At 40.6% G+C, this 15,897-nt stretch overlaps 3 protein-coding genes across 3 annotated transcripts; all 3 read right to left on the minus strand.

The window, feature by feature from the left end:
• Positions 1-666: 666 nt before the first annotated feature.
• On the minus strand, positions 667-7,619 carry LOC133150847 (mitochondrial dicarboxylate carrier-like). The gene is made up of 11 exons (XM_061273413.1): positions 7,109-7,619; positions 4,778-4,897; positions 3,797-3,911; positions 3,666-3,714; positions 3,552-3,593; positions 3,424-3,467; positions 3,280-3,350; positions 2,507-2,599; positions 2,342-2,419; positions 2,212-2,268; positions 667-2,105 (listed from the first exon to the last, which is right to left on the minus strand). The coding sequence occupies exons 1-11, from the start codon at positions 7,196-7,198 to the stop codon at positions 2,004-2,006; spliced, it is 861 nt and encodes a 286-aa protein (XP_061129397.1). The 5' UTR covers positions 7,199-7,619; the 3' UTR covers positions 667-2,003.
• Positions 7,620-9,253: 1,634 nt separating this feature from the next.
• Positions 9,254-12,244, minus strand: LOC133150850 (claudin-9-like). Its single transcript, XM_061273417.1, has 2 exons — positions 11,351-12,244; positions 9,254-10,907 (listed from the first exon to the last, which is right to left on the minus strand). Exon 2 carries the CDS (start codon positions 10,763-10,765, stop codon positions 10,097-10,099), a length of 669 nt encoding a protein of 222 aa, XP_061129401.1. The 5' UTR covers positions 10,766-10,907; positions 11,351-12,244; the 3' UTR covers positions 9,254-10,096.
• A 146-nt stretch (positions 12,245-12,390) lies between these two features.
• LOC133150843 (GTPase IMAP family member 4-like) lies at positions 12,391-14,722 on the minus strand. The gene is made up of 3 exons (XM_061273407.1): positions 14,393-14,722; positions 14,159-14,230; positions 12,391-13,560 (listed from the first exon to the last, which is right to left on the minus strand). The coding sequence occupies exons 1-3, from the start codon at positions 14,400-14,402 to the stop codon at positions 12,629-12,631; spliced, it is 1,014 nt and encodes a 337-aa protein (XP_061129391.1). The 5' UTR covers positions 14,403-14,722; the 3' UTR covers positions 12,391-12,628.
• Between the last annotated feature and the right edge of the window lie 1,175 nt (positions 14,723-15,897).

The raw sequence follows: 15,897 nt of genomic DNA on the forward strand, positions 1-15,897 counted from the left end.
CTGACACCATGTTGTGGCTTTATGCTCTGATACACTGTTGTAGTGTTGTCACTAACCGTGGGTTGCTTACTGGTTGTTTCACCAATAATACACGGAGGCAAGGATGCAGTACAAGTCGATCTTTTACTGCCCGCTCAGTCAACATCTCCCCCGACTCTCAATACAGACAGACCACACAGTCGAGCACCGAGTGCTCGATTCCAATCTACCACAGCATTATTTGTCATTGCAACCAAGATGAGTAAAAAAATTCCTGGTTAGACATGTCAAAATAAAGGTTTTCCTTTCTAAACAGCCGCGCAACTTTGCTCCTTTTTTACACTTTGTACTGTGCACACCAGTTTAAATATGTTTGACCCCCGAGTTCAAGTTATTCCACACAAATAAGCTCCAGTTAGTTCAGTACATCCATGCGGCCACCCTGATTTACTATACCTGTATTAACAATGTACCTGCATGCGACGGATGCTTTATGTTCATCTGGCCTTTGGAACAGAACCATTTACATGCACTGTATGATCTTTCTACCATTGAGGGTACTGCTACGCATTAGGGTACCGTTTTCCTTAAGTGTATTTTGCTGGGCTTCAGCAGTTGATTCATAAAAGGCATACATAGAATATGCTAAATTAGATATACTACATAAATATTACGTTGAAACCTCACTTATCATTAGTGTTTTAATTAAAAAGTTGATCACATATTTGCAATAAGAATGCATAAACAACACAGAAGGCAACAGTTGTGTGTTCATACAGTTGGGTTAGAGAGGCTGATCTTTAGGTCACATTACCCAGGACATGCAGCACAAGTCAATCTGGTGGCTTTTACAAAAAAAAATAAGCAAAGCTGATGATGGGTGTGACGCTAATCGCACAATGTCATACTGTCCCCTGGCGGACATACAAAGTAAGGCAACATGACAAGGATTCTCATCTAGGCGAACAAACGGGCACATTTTCACGCCCATTTATCACATATAAAACTATTGTTCTCTTTTAACCAGCAACACTTACATTTCCCAAAAAGTTCAAGGGTCGAGCAATTTAGGTCATGTCTAATCCGTATTTCAATAAAGTTCAGCTCTCAAAAATGATCGGATCTCAAGTCATTAAATTGACAGGCATACAACCACCGCTATACAACATTTGCATTAAAGGGTTCTTTCATTTTTCGATTTAAAAGTCAGGTTTGGGGGTTTACCAAATGTACCATTACTATAATATCATGTGATGTTAATGAGGCATGGTCCAATTGGACTGAATTATTTACAGGTTGATGGAATAAAGCCACAAAGCTGGATAGACTACTACTTGACTTCCAGTTCTAAATCAAGTACAATACCAAACAATAGGCTCATGTAAAATAAAGGATATTTGGTCAGTACGGCTGGGAATGAATAGTATACAATCACATATCTGACTACACGTATGAACTTCAGTTGTATTTGTTAACAATATATATGCTATTTATGTGGCAATACTGTGTGTTGACCTAATTTGGCACTCGTTTGTTTTCCTGGCATAAACTATTACAACAGCAGTCTATTATCAGCATGCTTTTCATCACCTGCCCAACAAAAATGGATGAATATAATTCATCTAAATCCAAATGATGGCATTAGAAATTTGTTTAAGTCACAAGAAAGTCTATTAGTTTCATGAAGATGTCATCAACTGAGTCTTGGAACTAAAATTTAGAAAAAATAAAAATAATTGAAATTAAAACCACATCATATACCTGAAATCATACAGGACATGTTTCTCTTATCTTATGCTAGCAGGCTATTCCAATATTCCTGACAGCATACCTTTGAATTTTCATTTTTCAGAAATAGCTGGTTCCAGTATTTATCCCTCAAAATGTGCAAACACTCAGCTTCACGCCATGACGTAAGGTCGAGGTAGAGCAAGAGGACGCAGCATGCCCAGGCCACCATGGCTTTTCCGTTCTTCTGAAGTTCACAGCAGAGTGGTTCAACACTGGCCGGTCGCACTTTCCCATCAGGAGACAATCCGAATCCCAAAGTTCTTTTTCAGTTGCTCCAGGAACATGAATGTGAGCACTGTATGAGGAATCAAGCGGATCCCTGCTGGAACAAGGCCCTGACACACAATGTCAGCAGATCACTTTACAGTGCAGTTTACAGAGGAAAAAGTAACAACAATACTGCTGAGTCCGGTTATTTTTAAACAAAAGTGTCAGCACTACCTTATAAAATGCCAGGGGACCCAACGTGGCAGTTTCTTGTAAGCAATGCCGTACCCCCTGAAAGTAAACCAACACTGGTTAGATCAGTTTAAAATTACTGGATGAGAATGAAGAGGAAGTGGCCACTCACAGTATACTCTCCTTTTGAGTTCATGAGTCGAGTCTTAAGAACGTCAAGAGGCTGACAAAGGAACGTTGCACAGCCTCCCTGCACACATGGAAACACCAAAGCGCACACTCTCAGATACACTTTGAGTACATGGTGATCAACGCATTTGATTAGCCCGACACTTACGGCAATGAAGCTGGAGAGGAAGTGTGTGAACATGTTATCTCCCAGCATTCCCGTTCCCAACACAAGCTGCTTGGCCTGGTCATAACATGCCAACTAATGGGTGGAGAAAAGGTTAGTGAAATAACTCATCGGTTCTGTATCATCTCACATCTGAGTCGCAGACTGACAGCCACATACTGTAATTATCTCGGCCTCAAAAGTCAAATAAAAATCTCCTCGAATGTTCTTAGACTCAGAAGCTGAAGCTCCTTGCTAGGAACCTTTAAGAGCTCTCCAAGACGATTCTCAGAATCTTTATGAATATAAGGGGCCCTGGTAGTAATTTGTTAGGGCAATGCAAATGTAGATGTGTAGACACCATCATAAAGAATAAGACACATCCGACACAAATAGAGACACGAACATGCCACTTCTTGCGTACACCAACACTCTTGCACCTGGCAATGGTTTTGCTTCAACAGCAGCCCTTGGTAGTTCATGGTAAATTCAGAGCCTTCACTCTTTCATTTGAACGTACACTATAATGCAGACAAACGTGACGCTCTTGCTGATTGCTCCATTCACTACTCATTAATATTTATATGGCACCATTTCATCCACTTCTCAATTCATTTTAAATATTGATTTAACAATAATGCATGAATGTGCCTTTAAATGACTTCAATTCCATTTGTTTAGCGTTTTAATTAGTTGGACAAAATAAATTAAACATGAATTTCAAAGATGCCAAGGGGATGCATAAATTGGACTGCACAGTAAATAACTGGACTTGCCTGTCCCACGGTGACTAAGGCTCCTCTGCTGGACGCCATGGTGGCACCTGAGAAGAGCTTCCTCACACCCTCTGAGAGATAGCTCAGGTCAGAAACGATCATGTTTGGTTTTGCAGTCGCAGCACTCGTTATCCGTGATCTTACCTTCTCTGAAGACTCTGAAGAGCCCATCGATGGCATGTTTGTAGCTAATGGAAGAAAGCGCATTTAGGTGCACATGGAGGTTGAACATTAGGTCATTTCATACTTTGGTGACAATTTGCATCACTTACTTTCTCCTGAGTTCAGCTGGTAGTTTCATGTCATTTTGCATCCTGAAAACAAACATGCTTAGAAATAAATGACCAAACTTTACTTTAAAGCTAAGTGTGGTCATGGCATGTTACCTGACATTCACCATGTCTGCTGGCGTGCCAACGAAGCCCCCAGTAAAACCTTTTAAGGTACGATATGTTGTTAGTTGATTGTTGTACGGTATTACTGAATGTAGCATAGGAGTGGGGGTGCATGCACAGACCTCCAAATGCTCCCAACATGACTTTTTGGTAGAAAGGCATGGGGCCCTGGCTTTTGTTTCCAAGCATGTCCCTTACAGACTCATAGATGGCAAATCTGGTCAGCGAATAGGACATCTGAGCAGGAGAGGATGAAACAAATGAGAGCTTAAGATACAAATCAACAACAAAAAAAGGAAATTCTTTTCTTTTAAAGGGGTACATGAGATGCAACACTTAAACATTTTCACTGGTTTGAAAATGATTTATTTACATCCGTGTGGCTTTGTTCATCTACTGGTTCTATGCCCTCTTCCACTAGACGGCATAAGGTACATAATTGACATGTGCGTATCCATGTTTTGTGAAATGTCTCTTTAAAGGAGTTTTCTTTCAAGTATTTTTCTAATGCAAAATATGCGCTTGATCTAGGACATCCAAAAGTAATGCAAATTTAACCATAAGATTTGCATCTATTGAGAGTATGACTAATTTGAGATTTTTACATTCTTTCTAACCATTTGAACACACACCTTCAGGCAATTTGGCGTGTTCAATTGGCCTACCATACATGTTTTTCTAATGTGGGAGCTAACCGAAATACCCGGAGAAAATCCACACAGGCACGTGAAGAACATTGCAAACTCCACACAGGAAGGTCGGAACTGGAATCGGACCACTGCGAGGCGGGCGTGCTAACCAGTGCGCCGCCTACTAACTAAAATTTCCATTTTAAATAGGATAGTTACATTAAAAAGAGGGTTTATTTAATTAAATTAAAGGCAGAGGAATTCTGTCTTGACATAATTGTCCAGGCATTATCCTGAGTAGGAACATGGTCTTAAGGGGAGCCAGAATTGATGGTTGAGAAACTGCGCCGGACCATTTCAGCTTGTGCAAATGAAGCTAATGAAGTAGCTTGTAAGTGGTTGTTCATTCATCAAATCAATTGGATTGTATATGACACCAAGGAAACACTTGTCAATAACATGCACATAGCGCACCTGTCTGCAAAGGGAGGCAGAAAGGCCATTGTAAAGAGCAAGCACCCCATTGTTCTTCACCACATGGACAGCCATGCCAAACATTCTCTTCTTTACTTCCTGTTGTGTTTGGAGGTGCACCTGCAAACAACACACACACAACGCATGATTAACTTGAAATTAAAAACTAGTTCCAGTTGTTATCACCACCTTGTCTTGACTTCCCTCCCAGACAAAGGAGCTTTCACAGACCACAAACCATTTGACATCATATCATGAGCAAACTAGGTTACCTAATAAAAGAGAATGTGGTAACAACTTCAGAGTAACGTAACATAATTTTCTAAAGAGGATGTCCTGAGGGGGTCAGCAATTTCGCAATGTGACCTTTGTCCTGCTAACGGAATTTCTGTTTGCAGTCCTCTGAGCCTTTACAGCAGTACCGCTGACAATCATAATGGTCATCTCGGATAGATCTAAATTCTGCACATATTTAAACCAAGTCAGATTGAAATGAAAAGTCATTATATCTTTTTAAGATTGGAAATTGCACGTTTTGTATTTGTGGGTATAATAGATAGAAACACTGAATAGGGCTCTTTACTAAAATAGAATCCGAGTGCATGTGCCTTTACTACATCAATAAAACACAGCATGTGGTGTGTATTCCATCCAAGATAAATACTTTCTCCTGTGAAGTGTATATTTACTTTGAGCAGCCGAAACACATTACTCTCCTGGTCTATAACTCTAACTGCTTAACTACACTTCACTGTGTCACAAATGTAACAGTTACTTTTGCCCTACAACTGCTATTTTTTTTTCTCAGAACAACTTTTAACATGCTGCAAAAAGCCCATGTCTCTTTAAATGCCCCCCTCCTCCCTGCAAACCCACTGTCCTCTGATTGGTTTTCAGAAGTTGGCAAAGTGAAACGAAACCTCCCTGCACTTTGGAAGAATGCCGGAAAAAGATGGCCAGGGACCAGACAAGTAAAAGTTGACGAAGCAGATTTGGTTTAACTCTTCTTCTTCCGTCTCTTGCAGTCTTAATATGCAACGTGACTGCCTCCATAAAACTAAATGGATAACAGTGCGCAACAGATGACAAATAAACAATTCTTGCACAAAGCTGTTGAATAAAATAACTCGCGTATAATGCAGCTTTGCTCATGTTCCAGAGTCGAACATAGAGCAAATTCCAGTGAAAAGACAAGTGACCACATTAGGCCTCTTCACAAAACGTTAGTGATTATGTGCCTCATGTCAATAATTACACCTCACATGACCACCCCCACCCCCAGGGGCCAGTTAGTGTTGTCAAGGTCGTGAGATGCAGCCTTTGCTATGTCGTGTGCACTCTGGTAATTTGCCCAAGGGCAATACATAAGAAGCAGCATAGATATACAGTAATTGATCATATGTAGCAATCAATCAATTAGGCACGAATGATAAAACTGCTATCAATTTAGGATTCAAGATTTTAGAGAATACTTGCGGATCACATAAATGATCTCAGTAAATGAGTCACACCGATTAAGGCTAATGCTGCTCTTTTGGCATTTCCCTAAATATTTTAAGTATTCCCAAAAGTTCATGAAAAGTGGCGCAATAAATAAATAAATGAATAAATAAATAAATAAATAAATGTAAAAACAAAAAGTCATGAGCCTAGTTAAAAACTTAACACAAGTAATGACTCAAATCCCCATATATTGCATAAAAAAACTCAAGACATATCAATAGGTTACAATAAATTACAAAGATAATGCACAGCTTTGATTGACAAGTATTTATTCAACAATATTTATTTTTGTAGCGGTAAACAGGCTCACCATTACACATGCAATTTGACTAGATTTTTTTGTTTGTTTGTTTGGTTTGTTTACTATCATCTCACTGTTCAAAATAAAGATTTCGATCAACAAATCAAACTCCTCTTACATTTCATATTCAGACTCAGACTGTATTATGTTGTTAAAAGGTAGATTTGTCATACAATACCACAGGTCCACTTAATAGTAATTCCTGCAGCATAAATATTCACCCACATCACATGAGAAAAACAAGCATTGCATGTCTTTTCCTGGGCCATTTTGTGAATCAGTCTGCCATTACTATTGTTATTGTTATTCTTGTGTTACCACCTGCACGACACCTATGATCGTTTAGCCAAGTGCACTATGACAGACTAGTTACAGTAAACCCGATCGCTTTACACACTGTGCATCCCTCGCGTCAACTATCTACAGATTAGAGAGTGAATGCTGTAAATCATGATTGTCGTTGAAAATAGCTGCAGGCTGTGGCAAGGCCTTCACCCCACGAAAAGGGGGTCAACCTAAAACCTCACCTTGAGGAGATCCAGAGGATGCGTGCAGCAGGCGGCTCCGCAGGACGCCAAGCCGCCGAAATACCACCGCGACATCCGTTTCTCGGTCATGGCTGCGTCCTTCACGGTGCAGCTATAGCGGTGGCAGCCTTCGTTGCTTCCCCGTCAGTCCGCTTGGATGGACTCTGCGCTACCACTGGTAATAGTGGTGGTAGTAGGAGGTGCACGTCCACGGACCCGCCGATAACCTCGTTAATCTTCAAACATTGTGCACTTTGGCTCCAGATGTACCGCGCACACTCCTGTCACATTTATGGAGCCGTACAGCGAGAGTGAGCGTGCATGCAGGGCACATTACTGGTGTGCAGCGATCCAGGAAGCAGCTGAAATCCAGAGGGGAGGAGCAGCCAATTGACAGCGTGGACGCTGGAGCTGCCGACCCTCCCCTTGACAGTCGTGCCAAAGACCTCGCTGGACACACACACACATGCAAACACGCGCATGCACGCACGTAGGCCCATGCCACTTGTCACACACTTCACGGTCTTGTGTTGAGAATCTTAAAGGGGCATGCCCTCCACCCTGCCGTGGGCTACCGTTTGTGTGCAATGTCTCTTTAAGAGGGCTCCCCAAGGTCCAAACCATGATATCATACCGTTTTTTTCCATGTATAATGCGCCCCCATGTATAATACGCACCCTAGAAATGGCATGTTGATGCTGGGAAAAAGCCTGTACCCATGTATAATACGCACCCAAATTTTGACTCCTACTTAAGTCCGTGAACGTAAAATTATTTCAGAAAACAGATCATCTTTGGGAACAACCGGATGTTATTCTGCCGGTCAGTATCACTGCGCATGCGCTAGCATACTCAATAGCGAAGAAATGTTTCGGATTTGTGTCGGGTACATTGTGACAGCAAACGAGCAGGTGATCTAGCAAGCGTCTGATATGAGAGCATTGTGTTCGTATGGAGCGTGTTTGAAGTGAACAGCAGAGAAGAAAGCGCATCTGTAATGGTGGCCTCCGTATGATATCCGGATTTTAAAAAATAAAAATAATAATAATTCTTTTTTTTTGTACCGATGTATAATGCGCACCCCAGGTTTTAGGACAATAAATTAGTTCCATTTTGCGCATTATACATGAAAAAAAACGGTACTTCTCAGCTAAAGACCTTGTGCTCTGCATTGTCAGAGATGTTCAACCTATACTCAGACATGCCAGACATCCTTAAATAGAGTAACTTTAATATGGGTTTGTGTAAAATAGCCAACGTGTACTAAAAGGTTGTGCATCATTAAAATGATAAATCTTCACAGCTGAGTGGTAATAGACATAGTCCGCACATGTATGGCGAGAGGCCCCCTCAGTGAGGCATTTCACTCTGGCCACCCCACTGAAAAATATCTGGCTACACCCCTGCTTACAACAATACATAAATACGTCATTACTAGATATATTTAAAGGAAAAGAACATGACAATGATTGCAGCTGTAAAAGTTAGAAACATGATCCGCTTGAAAAACTCTGGAGCCCTTTACATAGACTATCTCAAGCATTTTGCATATTACGCACAAAGAAATGTACTGATATTGGTCTCTCTGATCAAATTCTTTGCTGGTTTGATAGTATTTCGCTTTAGAGTTTAAATGATGCTAATGCCTTGTCTTCCAGCGTTATAAACAGCATGGTGTTAAACTGACTCCAAAGAAATGTGAGCTGTTCAAAGTCAAGTTCCGGGGGTAGTTAGTCGGTTGGTTTCGTCTCTTATTATAGGTCGTTCATCCCCAACTTCTCCCGTGTACCATACTAGCTCTATAGCCTGCTCAGTCCTCCCAGTTAACCTGTGCATCAATGTTTGGCATTGCTATTTTCTGTGCACAATCCTGTAGTGATGAAGTTATTTCATCAAGTTCAATTGGAGAGCTCAGCTTTGGTGTCTGCTGCCCTCGTGTGACGCAATTGATAATTACAGTAATTTATTATTCCTTGTTCAAATTCAGATGTGCATAAATTATATTGTATATTTGTTCGGTCTTTGTCAGCCTGCTTTTATGTGACAAAATAACACCGTTCCTCATAAATAAAAATATGCAGTGGTGCAATAATAACACTTTTGTTGTTTTCAGAACTATTCAAAATCACTGCGGACTCACACAGATATGTTTGTACATGTTTTATTAGGTGCTAATTTTTAGTGATATAATCTGTGGTGCACAAACAACAAATGAAGAACACACTGCTAATATTGGATTTCAAACGGGTAAATACATACTGCATCTATGTGGACTCCTGTATATACGGGTCCACTGATGCACGGACATTAGTTGTGAAAAGAAAAACATTTAAACAGTCCCTTTGTATAATATTATTTTATGTTAGATAAATTAATAAATTGATTAAATGATGTATTCCAACAAAACATATTTATTACATTTAATACATAATATGAAAAAATTTTTAAAAACTCAGAATTATTTCTGTTAAAGGAATATAGCTCAAATCTACATTTGTAAATGACACTTTCATTGTGTCAACTAAAAAATGATATTAAAAGCACCCGATTTCAAAAAAATAATTCCACAATTTAAGGAAAATAATGACGAGTGAAAATAAGCCTAAAAAATAATTTAAAGTAATGACAATTCGACTGCTTCACCCTGAATAAAAAAATCGCGATTAAAAAAAAACAGTATTTTCTCTCACTCTTTCATTTTCTCGCGCTCTGACATGAACACACATGCACAAACACACTTCCACGGACAATAAACCTCTGTGTGCTGTCTACCCACTCAAGTCACCATTACACACATGCAGAGGCTGAGTGAAATTTGACAAATGCACTTTATGCTACACACATTAGTAAACAGCACAGCAATTACCACCCTCATTCTCTCAAATAAAACAATTTATGAATTTATTTTTTTATCCTGATGTGATTTATGCAAAACATATGACGGTCAAAATTCAAACAGCTGGTACATCCGATAAAATAAAACACCTCTTAGACATAAGCTTTTTCCTGTGGCTTTGCTTCTGATCCCGCTGCCCCCGAATGTGGGTTGTCTTTTGGTGCTCTTCTAACAGGCAGTCCTCCTCTTCCTTTTGGAGAAGAACCAACGTGCAGTAGCACGCCCCCTAGCAACAGAAGCACACTGGCCACCCAGCCCAGATAGAGCGCTGGTCCCAGCTCTCTCTTTAGAGGTGCTGCAACATTTGGATCGTAAAAGTCCCTGATGACTGCATAGGCGGTCCAACATATGGGAATCAAGAAAGCCAAACCAGCCACAATGAAGAGCACCCCTGCGAGCCTGGTCAGTCGATCCTTGAGCGCTTGGTTAGCATCACCAAGGCAGTGGGTGCACTTTGCCCCCATCACCCCGAGTAGGAGGGCCAGAATGCAGAGGAGCAGAGAGAGGACAGTGAGGCTCCGTGCGGCTTGAATGGACGTGGGCAGAGCCAGCGTTGAGTCGTACGTCTTACACTGGATCTGGCCTGTGGTCTGAGATAGGCAGTTCATCCACAGTCCTTCCCACATCACCTGGGCGATCACCAGTTCCCCACCCACGAAGGCGGACACGCGCCACAGAGGCGCCGCGCACACCAGAATCCCACACACCCAGCCGAGCACTGCTAACACCAAACCCAGCAGCTGAAGACTCGTCGACGCCATCTTTGCTGGAAAAAAACCAAGGTCTCACTTTGAAAGAACTCTCATACAAAACTCCCTAGGAAGCCTTAGCGTGAAGAAGTCCTGGAAAGATGTGTGACTGTCAAAAGACACCCAGATGAGTCCACTTCTTCAATACAGTGATCTGCAGAGATAACATGTATTGCCCGTTTAAAATCAAACTTCAAAAATTGCATGTGAGTACTGAAAAGATTATGCTCCAAATCACAGCCATCAACAACAAAGCCTGTATGTCTCTCGGTTGCTAAAAACAGGATCGAGTTGACATCAGGAACAATGGGATTGATAACTTCTCTACGGTTTTCTGGCAGGGATTTAGGGTCAGATAAAAATTATACTCTTTTTCTCTCCAAATTTCCAACCCTTGTCTCCTCGTTATTACAGTAGTGCCCTATCATTGCTTTACTATCACCAATCGCTCCTATGAGTCAGTATGTTCGAAACAGTACGAAGTGTTAAGACAAATAAAAATAAACTAAACATTTGTAGAGTCAAGTTACTTGATAAAAAATAGCAAACCAATCTCTTTTCTAAAATGTATTAATCTAGTAAATGCAAGTTTCTTACCGTTTTGGTTGGGTCAAATGTGAGTGTCCTCACAGTCTTTGACTCTTCTCTTATGACTGGCCAGATTATTTGCGCAGGCCTCGTGCTGAAGAGTGTAGGAGGGCTGCAGTGTGTCATACTGCATACTTAATACTCACACGCAGAAAGTTATTCCACAAATGACAACACAAGGAGACTTTGTTAGAGACGCATGCTTCAGAAGAAAATCCCAATGATGGCTACCCGTTATGTCATTTGTCTGAAGATAAAGTATTTGTTGTGCTAAATTCATTTTATTTTCCTGACTTGTCTTGAAAAGCTTTTTGTAAAATTAAGCACGATGTTAAAAAGAAGAAGAATGGTAATCTTGCAAAGTTCATAATCAAAGTTGTGGTTGTTCACCTCTCAAAGAAATAAGCGGGTCAAAATATATGGCCCGAAGTTTCAAATTCAGGTCCAGAAAGTAGAGAGCATGCCACAGTTTAAACAACTGGTGCTTTTATCAGCCTTGACCTCATTTACTTGCCAGCTCAGTTGATTAGAAGTACCTGTGGCTAAAGCCAAACTGTGGCAGGCGTTTTACTTCTACTTACCCTACCAGGAAGAAACACTACAACCAAAAAAAAAAATCATATGCCTTTAAAATACTGTAAATATTTTTCTGACAATGTCAATAACATCAACAATATTATCTTTGTAAAGGCAAAATTCATGTTACACGTTCTGTTGGCCCTCATGTGATGGATAAATTCTGTGACCTCTTGTTGCCCACTCATTGAAGTCACGAAAAAGGTCAGAGTAGTCTCAGTGGTCTCTCTCCCAGGAATCCAATCTTTTTCCTGCATTCTTATGTTTTGTGTTTGAGTGACGTATATTGTGAGGTTACTCCTCAGGATGTTTCCCCTCTCAGTCTTAAATACAAATGTCGGCCGACAGACATTAGCCATTGTCTTTCATTTCCTTAAGGGAAGCGAGCTTGTAATGTTTCTAACTACAGCACATGACTGCTTCAATAAAGGATACGACTAAAATGATTATTTAGCACAGTTGTGACACTTGAATAAAGCTGCTGTAATGTGGTTCATTTATTTAGATTCATGCTCGAACTTAAAGGTGAGGATTATCATAGCGTTCACAGTTTAAATGAGAGTTCGTATCCCGAGGTCGTTGCGTAGTTCGGTGAAAAGGATTTAATTCTGTAAATGGATGATGCCGAAATAACATACTTCACTCATTTACAGTCAAAACAAATACTGCATGCTGAATATGGTGCATCATGTCCTTGGCACTGACCTCCTTCTATATTGGAAAATCTGATTTAGCTTTGCATCTAATTCCTTTCCAAAACCAAAGAGCAGCTAAGCCACATAAAACTCCCAAGAGTAGAGTAGGCGCTCCAAGCGCCAGCGCCACGGTGGTCTCGGCCCCCACCGCGATCACCATGCCAGCCAACACCAGCACCACGGCGGCCGCTGAGGCCACACGGATGTTCCTTCCTTTCGACTTTTTCTTCTTTTCCTTCTCTCTCTCTTGCCTCTCCCTCTCCGCATCCCACACTTTTCTCTCCTCCTCCTTCTTCTCTTCCTCCTCTTGTTTCTTCCGTTCTTCTTCCTCTCTGAGCTTGCTTTGGGCTTTCTCGTACATTTCGTTTGTGTAATGTTTCCCGCCGTTGTCTTGTATCATTTCCTTGATCATGGTAACAAGCTCTTTGACCTGGACTCGATCATCTGCGTCGTTGTTGTTGAAGGCGTGATATCTGCGTCCGAACGTGATGGAGAGTCTACGCAGCTCCTTGCACTCCTTTAAGGCGTTGTCAGCTTTGGCCTGGTCTTTGCATGTAAATAGCATGATGGTGTACATGGATGCATCATCGCCAAAGTTATCCTGGATCCACTTCACAGCATTTCTCTCCTCCTCGGTGAACCTCACGCCGAGCCTGATCACGAGTAGGAAGGCGTGAGGGCCCGGCACCGACATCTTGACACATTCTTCAATTCTTGACTTTAATTCTTCCTCCGTGATGGCCGTGTCAAACAGGCCCGGCGTGTCAATGACCTGCACCGCAGTGCCATCCACTTCCCCGCTCTGCGTCTCACAGTGTTTGGTCACCGACACCGGGCTCGGATCCTCTCTGAAGGCAGCTCGGCCAAGTATGGTGTTTCCTGTTGCGCTCTTCCCAGATCCAGTCTTCCCCACTAGGACGATTCGAAGCCCTCCAGGCAGATCAACAGCTGTAAAGGAGATCACGATTCGGTCATTAGGCCTGACCATATTTTTCAATTCGGTTTTGTCATACAAGTCTGACTGTGATTTTTGTTTCTCTGTATAACTGCAACAAAAGAATTAGGTCCAAAAAGTATGACACAGAGCCAAAAAAATATATATATAATATAAAATAATAAAATAATATACATACATTATGACCATCTGTAAAACGAGAGTGATATATTTCTATCATTTTACTGAACAGTTAGAATTTAATAAGATTTTACTTTAATACTTCTCCAACTGTGTGACTCAATATAAAGACTGTAATGCCTCAAAAAGTGAAATATTTGACACTGCTCGTTAGATTGTGCAAGTGGTCAATGATGTGGCTGGTCAGTGTAGTTTTAATAAACACAACTCGTTAGTGTCAAAATATATCTAAGATAGTGTGAAGTTATTCTATTCAATCTTCTACGCTACAATGATTGCGAGTACATTGTACAGCCTGGAAAGCAACAGGCAACATTAATATTTGAGTATTTAACTTGAAGAAATTGGTTGACCAACTTGGGACTCACAATAATCATAAAGACAAAGGATAAGGATATAGAATAAGCATACCATCAACGTTATGCAGACCACACCCATCGGCTCGAGGTAGCGTTTTCTGCTTCTTTTCTCGCAACGGTATTGCTGAAAGGTCAGATAATCATGTAGACACACCAAGGGAAATGCATTATTCATCATTGTTCAAATTTCTGTTTCTGTCTTGATTATCATATTCAAAGTACGGCAGAAAGGGCAGTTAACCGTCACACAATCAATCTGTTATTTCTGATCAAATCTTTGTCTTACCTTCTGCCATTACTTTAAGTTTAATTTCCAGTGAGCCAATCTTCCTCCAAATTTGAATTGAGATCAAGCCAGCTTTGCCCGTTTGTTTGACTGGCAAACTTCTGGAAGCCCGGGATCAGCACAGGGGCTTCCTATTTCCTTGTATTGTCTTTAAATTCAATTTGAGACTGAATCCCTACATTAGCAGTCTAGCGCGCTCTGTATAACCTAAGAGGGTTGGAGAATCAACACAACTTCCATGTTTTGATATTATAAAAGTAAACACATGACCAGCACTCCTCCTCTTCAACTAATTAACATTAGTTGATTTGACTTGTCCTTTTGCTGAGCTGGTTTGTTGAGAGGGGAGGGAGAAGACATCACATCCTTCCTTTGGTGACTTCCCCTCCCCTCAAAAGCCAGACATTATAATATCTTCAGTCAAGCCTGGAGTGGCCCCTCTAGGGCATCAGGAGAATTCCCACTCAGCTGGGAATTTGTTCTTTTCATAGACCTTTCTGAGATAGCGCTTTCTCGTTGCAACGACATTTCTACTGGGAAAGTCTATGGTTCATCATACTTTAGAATTCTATGCCGTTCTCATGCAAAGTGTAATATACAATACACAAAAATTACATGATCTTGTAACACAGATTTTTTTCTCATTTTTGTGTCAGTCTCCCCAGTTTCCAGTCACCTTAGAAAGCATCATTTCATTCAAATTCAACTTTTAATATTAGGGGATGCCCGAGGCTTGTAAAATCCAAATTATTTGTTTCCAATACAGTCGATGACTGAAAAGGAAAATTCTCACTAAAAGCAGCTCTAAAGTAGATTTGTTTCTCGTACAGTTTTGTTGCAAAACCCAATTAGGTTTTGTATTTATTTGTGCTACTGATTACAATCAACACTCCCAGTAATATGCAACAGCATCATCAGCATCTTTAATTTGACCTAGTTAACTAAGAAAATGCACATCATTCTACAATAAACAAAAGCAATTGGAAATTAGTATTAGTACAACCATGTCGTATAACAAACACACATTGCACATAATTGTACAACAAAAAAAGCAATTGGAAATTAGTATGAGTACAATCAAGCAGTATAGCAAACACACATTGACCACAAGCAGTAATTAATAAGATAAGATGAGTGTGTTGGACACTGACAGGTGGCAGGCTTATTTGTTTACGTATGTGCTTGTTCTTTGCTTCTGATTGACTTGCCCTTTCATATACTTGCGTGACTAGTTGTCCACATATCTGTGTTGAATGATATCTCCCAGCTGCTGTGAACTAAGGACTGAATGGACTGTTGACAAACACAACGCCCTCACAATGATGCTAACATTTCCATCAGATGTCTGATGTCATACTGACTAAAGAGCGGTTAAGGTTATGATCCATCTGTGCTATGTCTGTGATACAAGTATATATTTAAATGCTGAGCAAGGTTCGCACCCAGAAGCAATCAACACAATATTTAGAAACAGAATTTTTATGACAAAATATATTGCGTTATAA

Source organism: Syngnathus typhle, linkage group LG3 (assembly GCF_033458585.1).
Source record: "Syngnathus typhle isolate RoL2023-S1 ecotype Sweden linkage group LG3, RoL_Styp_1.0, whole genome shotgun sequence".
NCBI lineage: Eukaryota > Metazoa > Chordata > Actinopteri > Syngnathiformes > Syngnathidae > Syngnathus > Syngnathus typhle.

Bases quoted from the DNA above. Each gene is read 5' to 3' on its own strand.
- LOC133150843 (XM_061273407.1), bottom strand. The intron at 13,561-14,158 runs GTATGCTTATTC...TCTCCTTTACAG, and splicing joins TGGTCTGCATAACGTTGATG to CTGTTGATCTGCCTGGAGGG.
- LOC133150850 (XM_061273417.1), bottom strand. From the start codon at position 10,765: ATGGCGTCGACGAGTCTTCAGCTGCTGGGTTTGGTGTTAGCAGTGCTC.
- LOC133150847 (XM_061273413.1), bottom strand. From the start codon at position 7,198: ATGACCGAGAAACGGATGTCGCGGTGGTATTTCGGCGGCTTGGCGTCC. The intron at 4,898-7,108 runs GTGAGGTTTTAG...TGTTGTTTGCAG, and splicing joins ATCCTCTGGATCTCCTCAAG to GTGCACCTCCAAACACAACA. The intron at 3,468-3,551 runs GTAAGTGATGCA...TTCTTCCATTAG, and splicing joins CCAGCTGAACTCAGGAGAAA to CTACAAACATGCCATCGATG.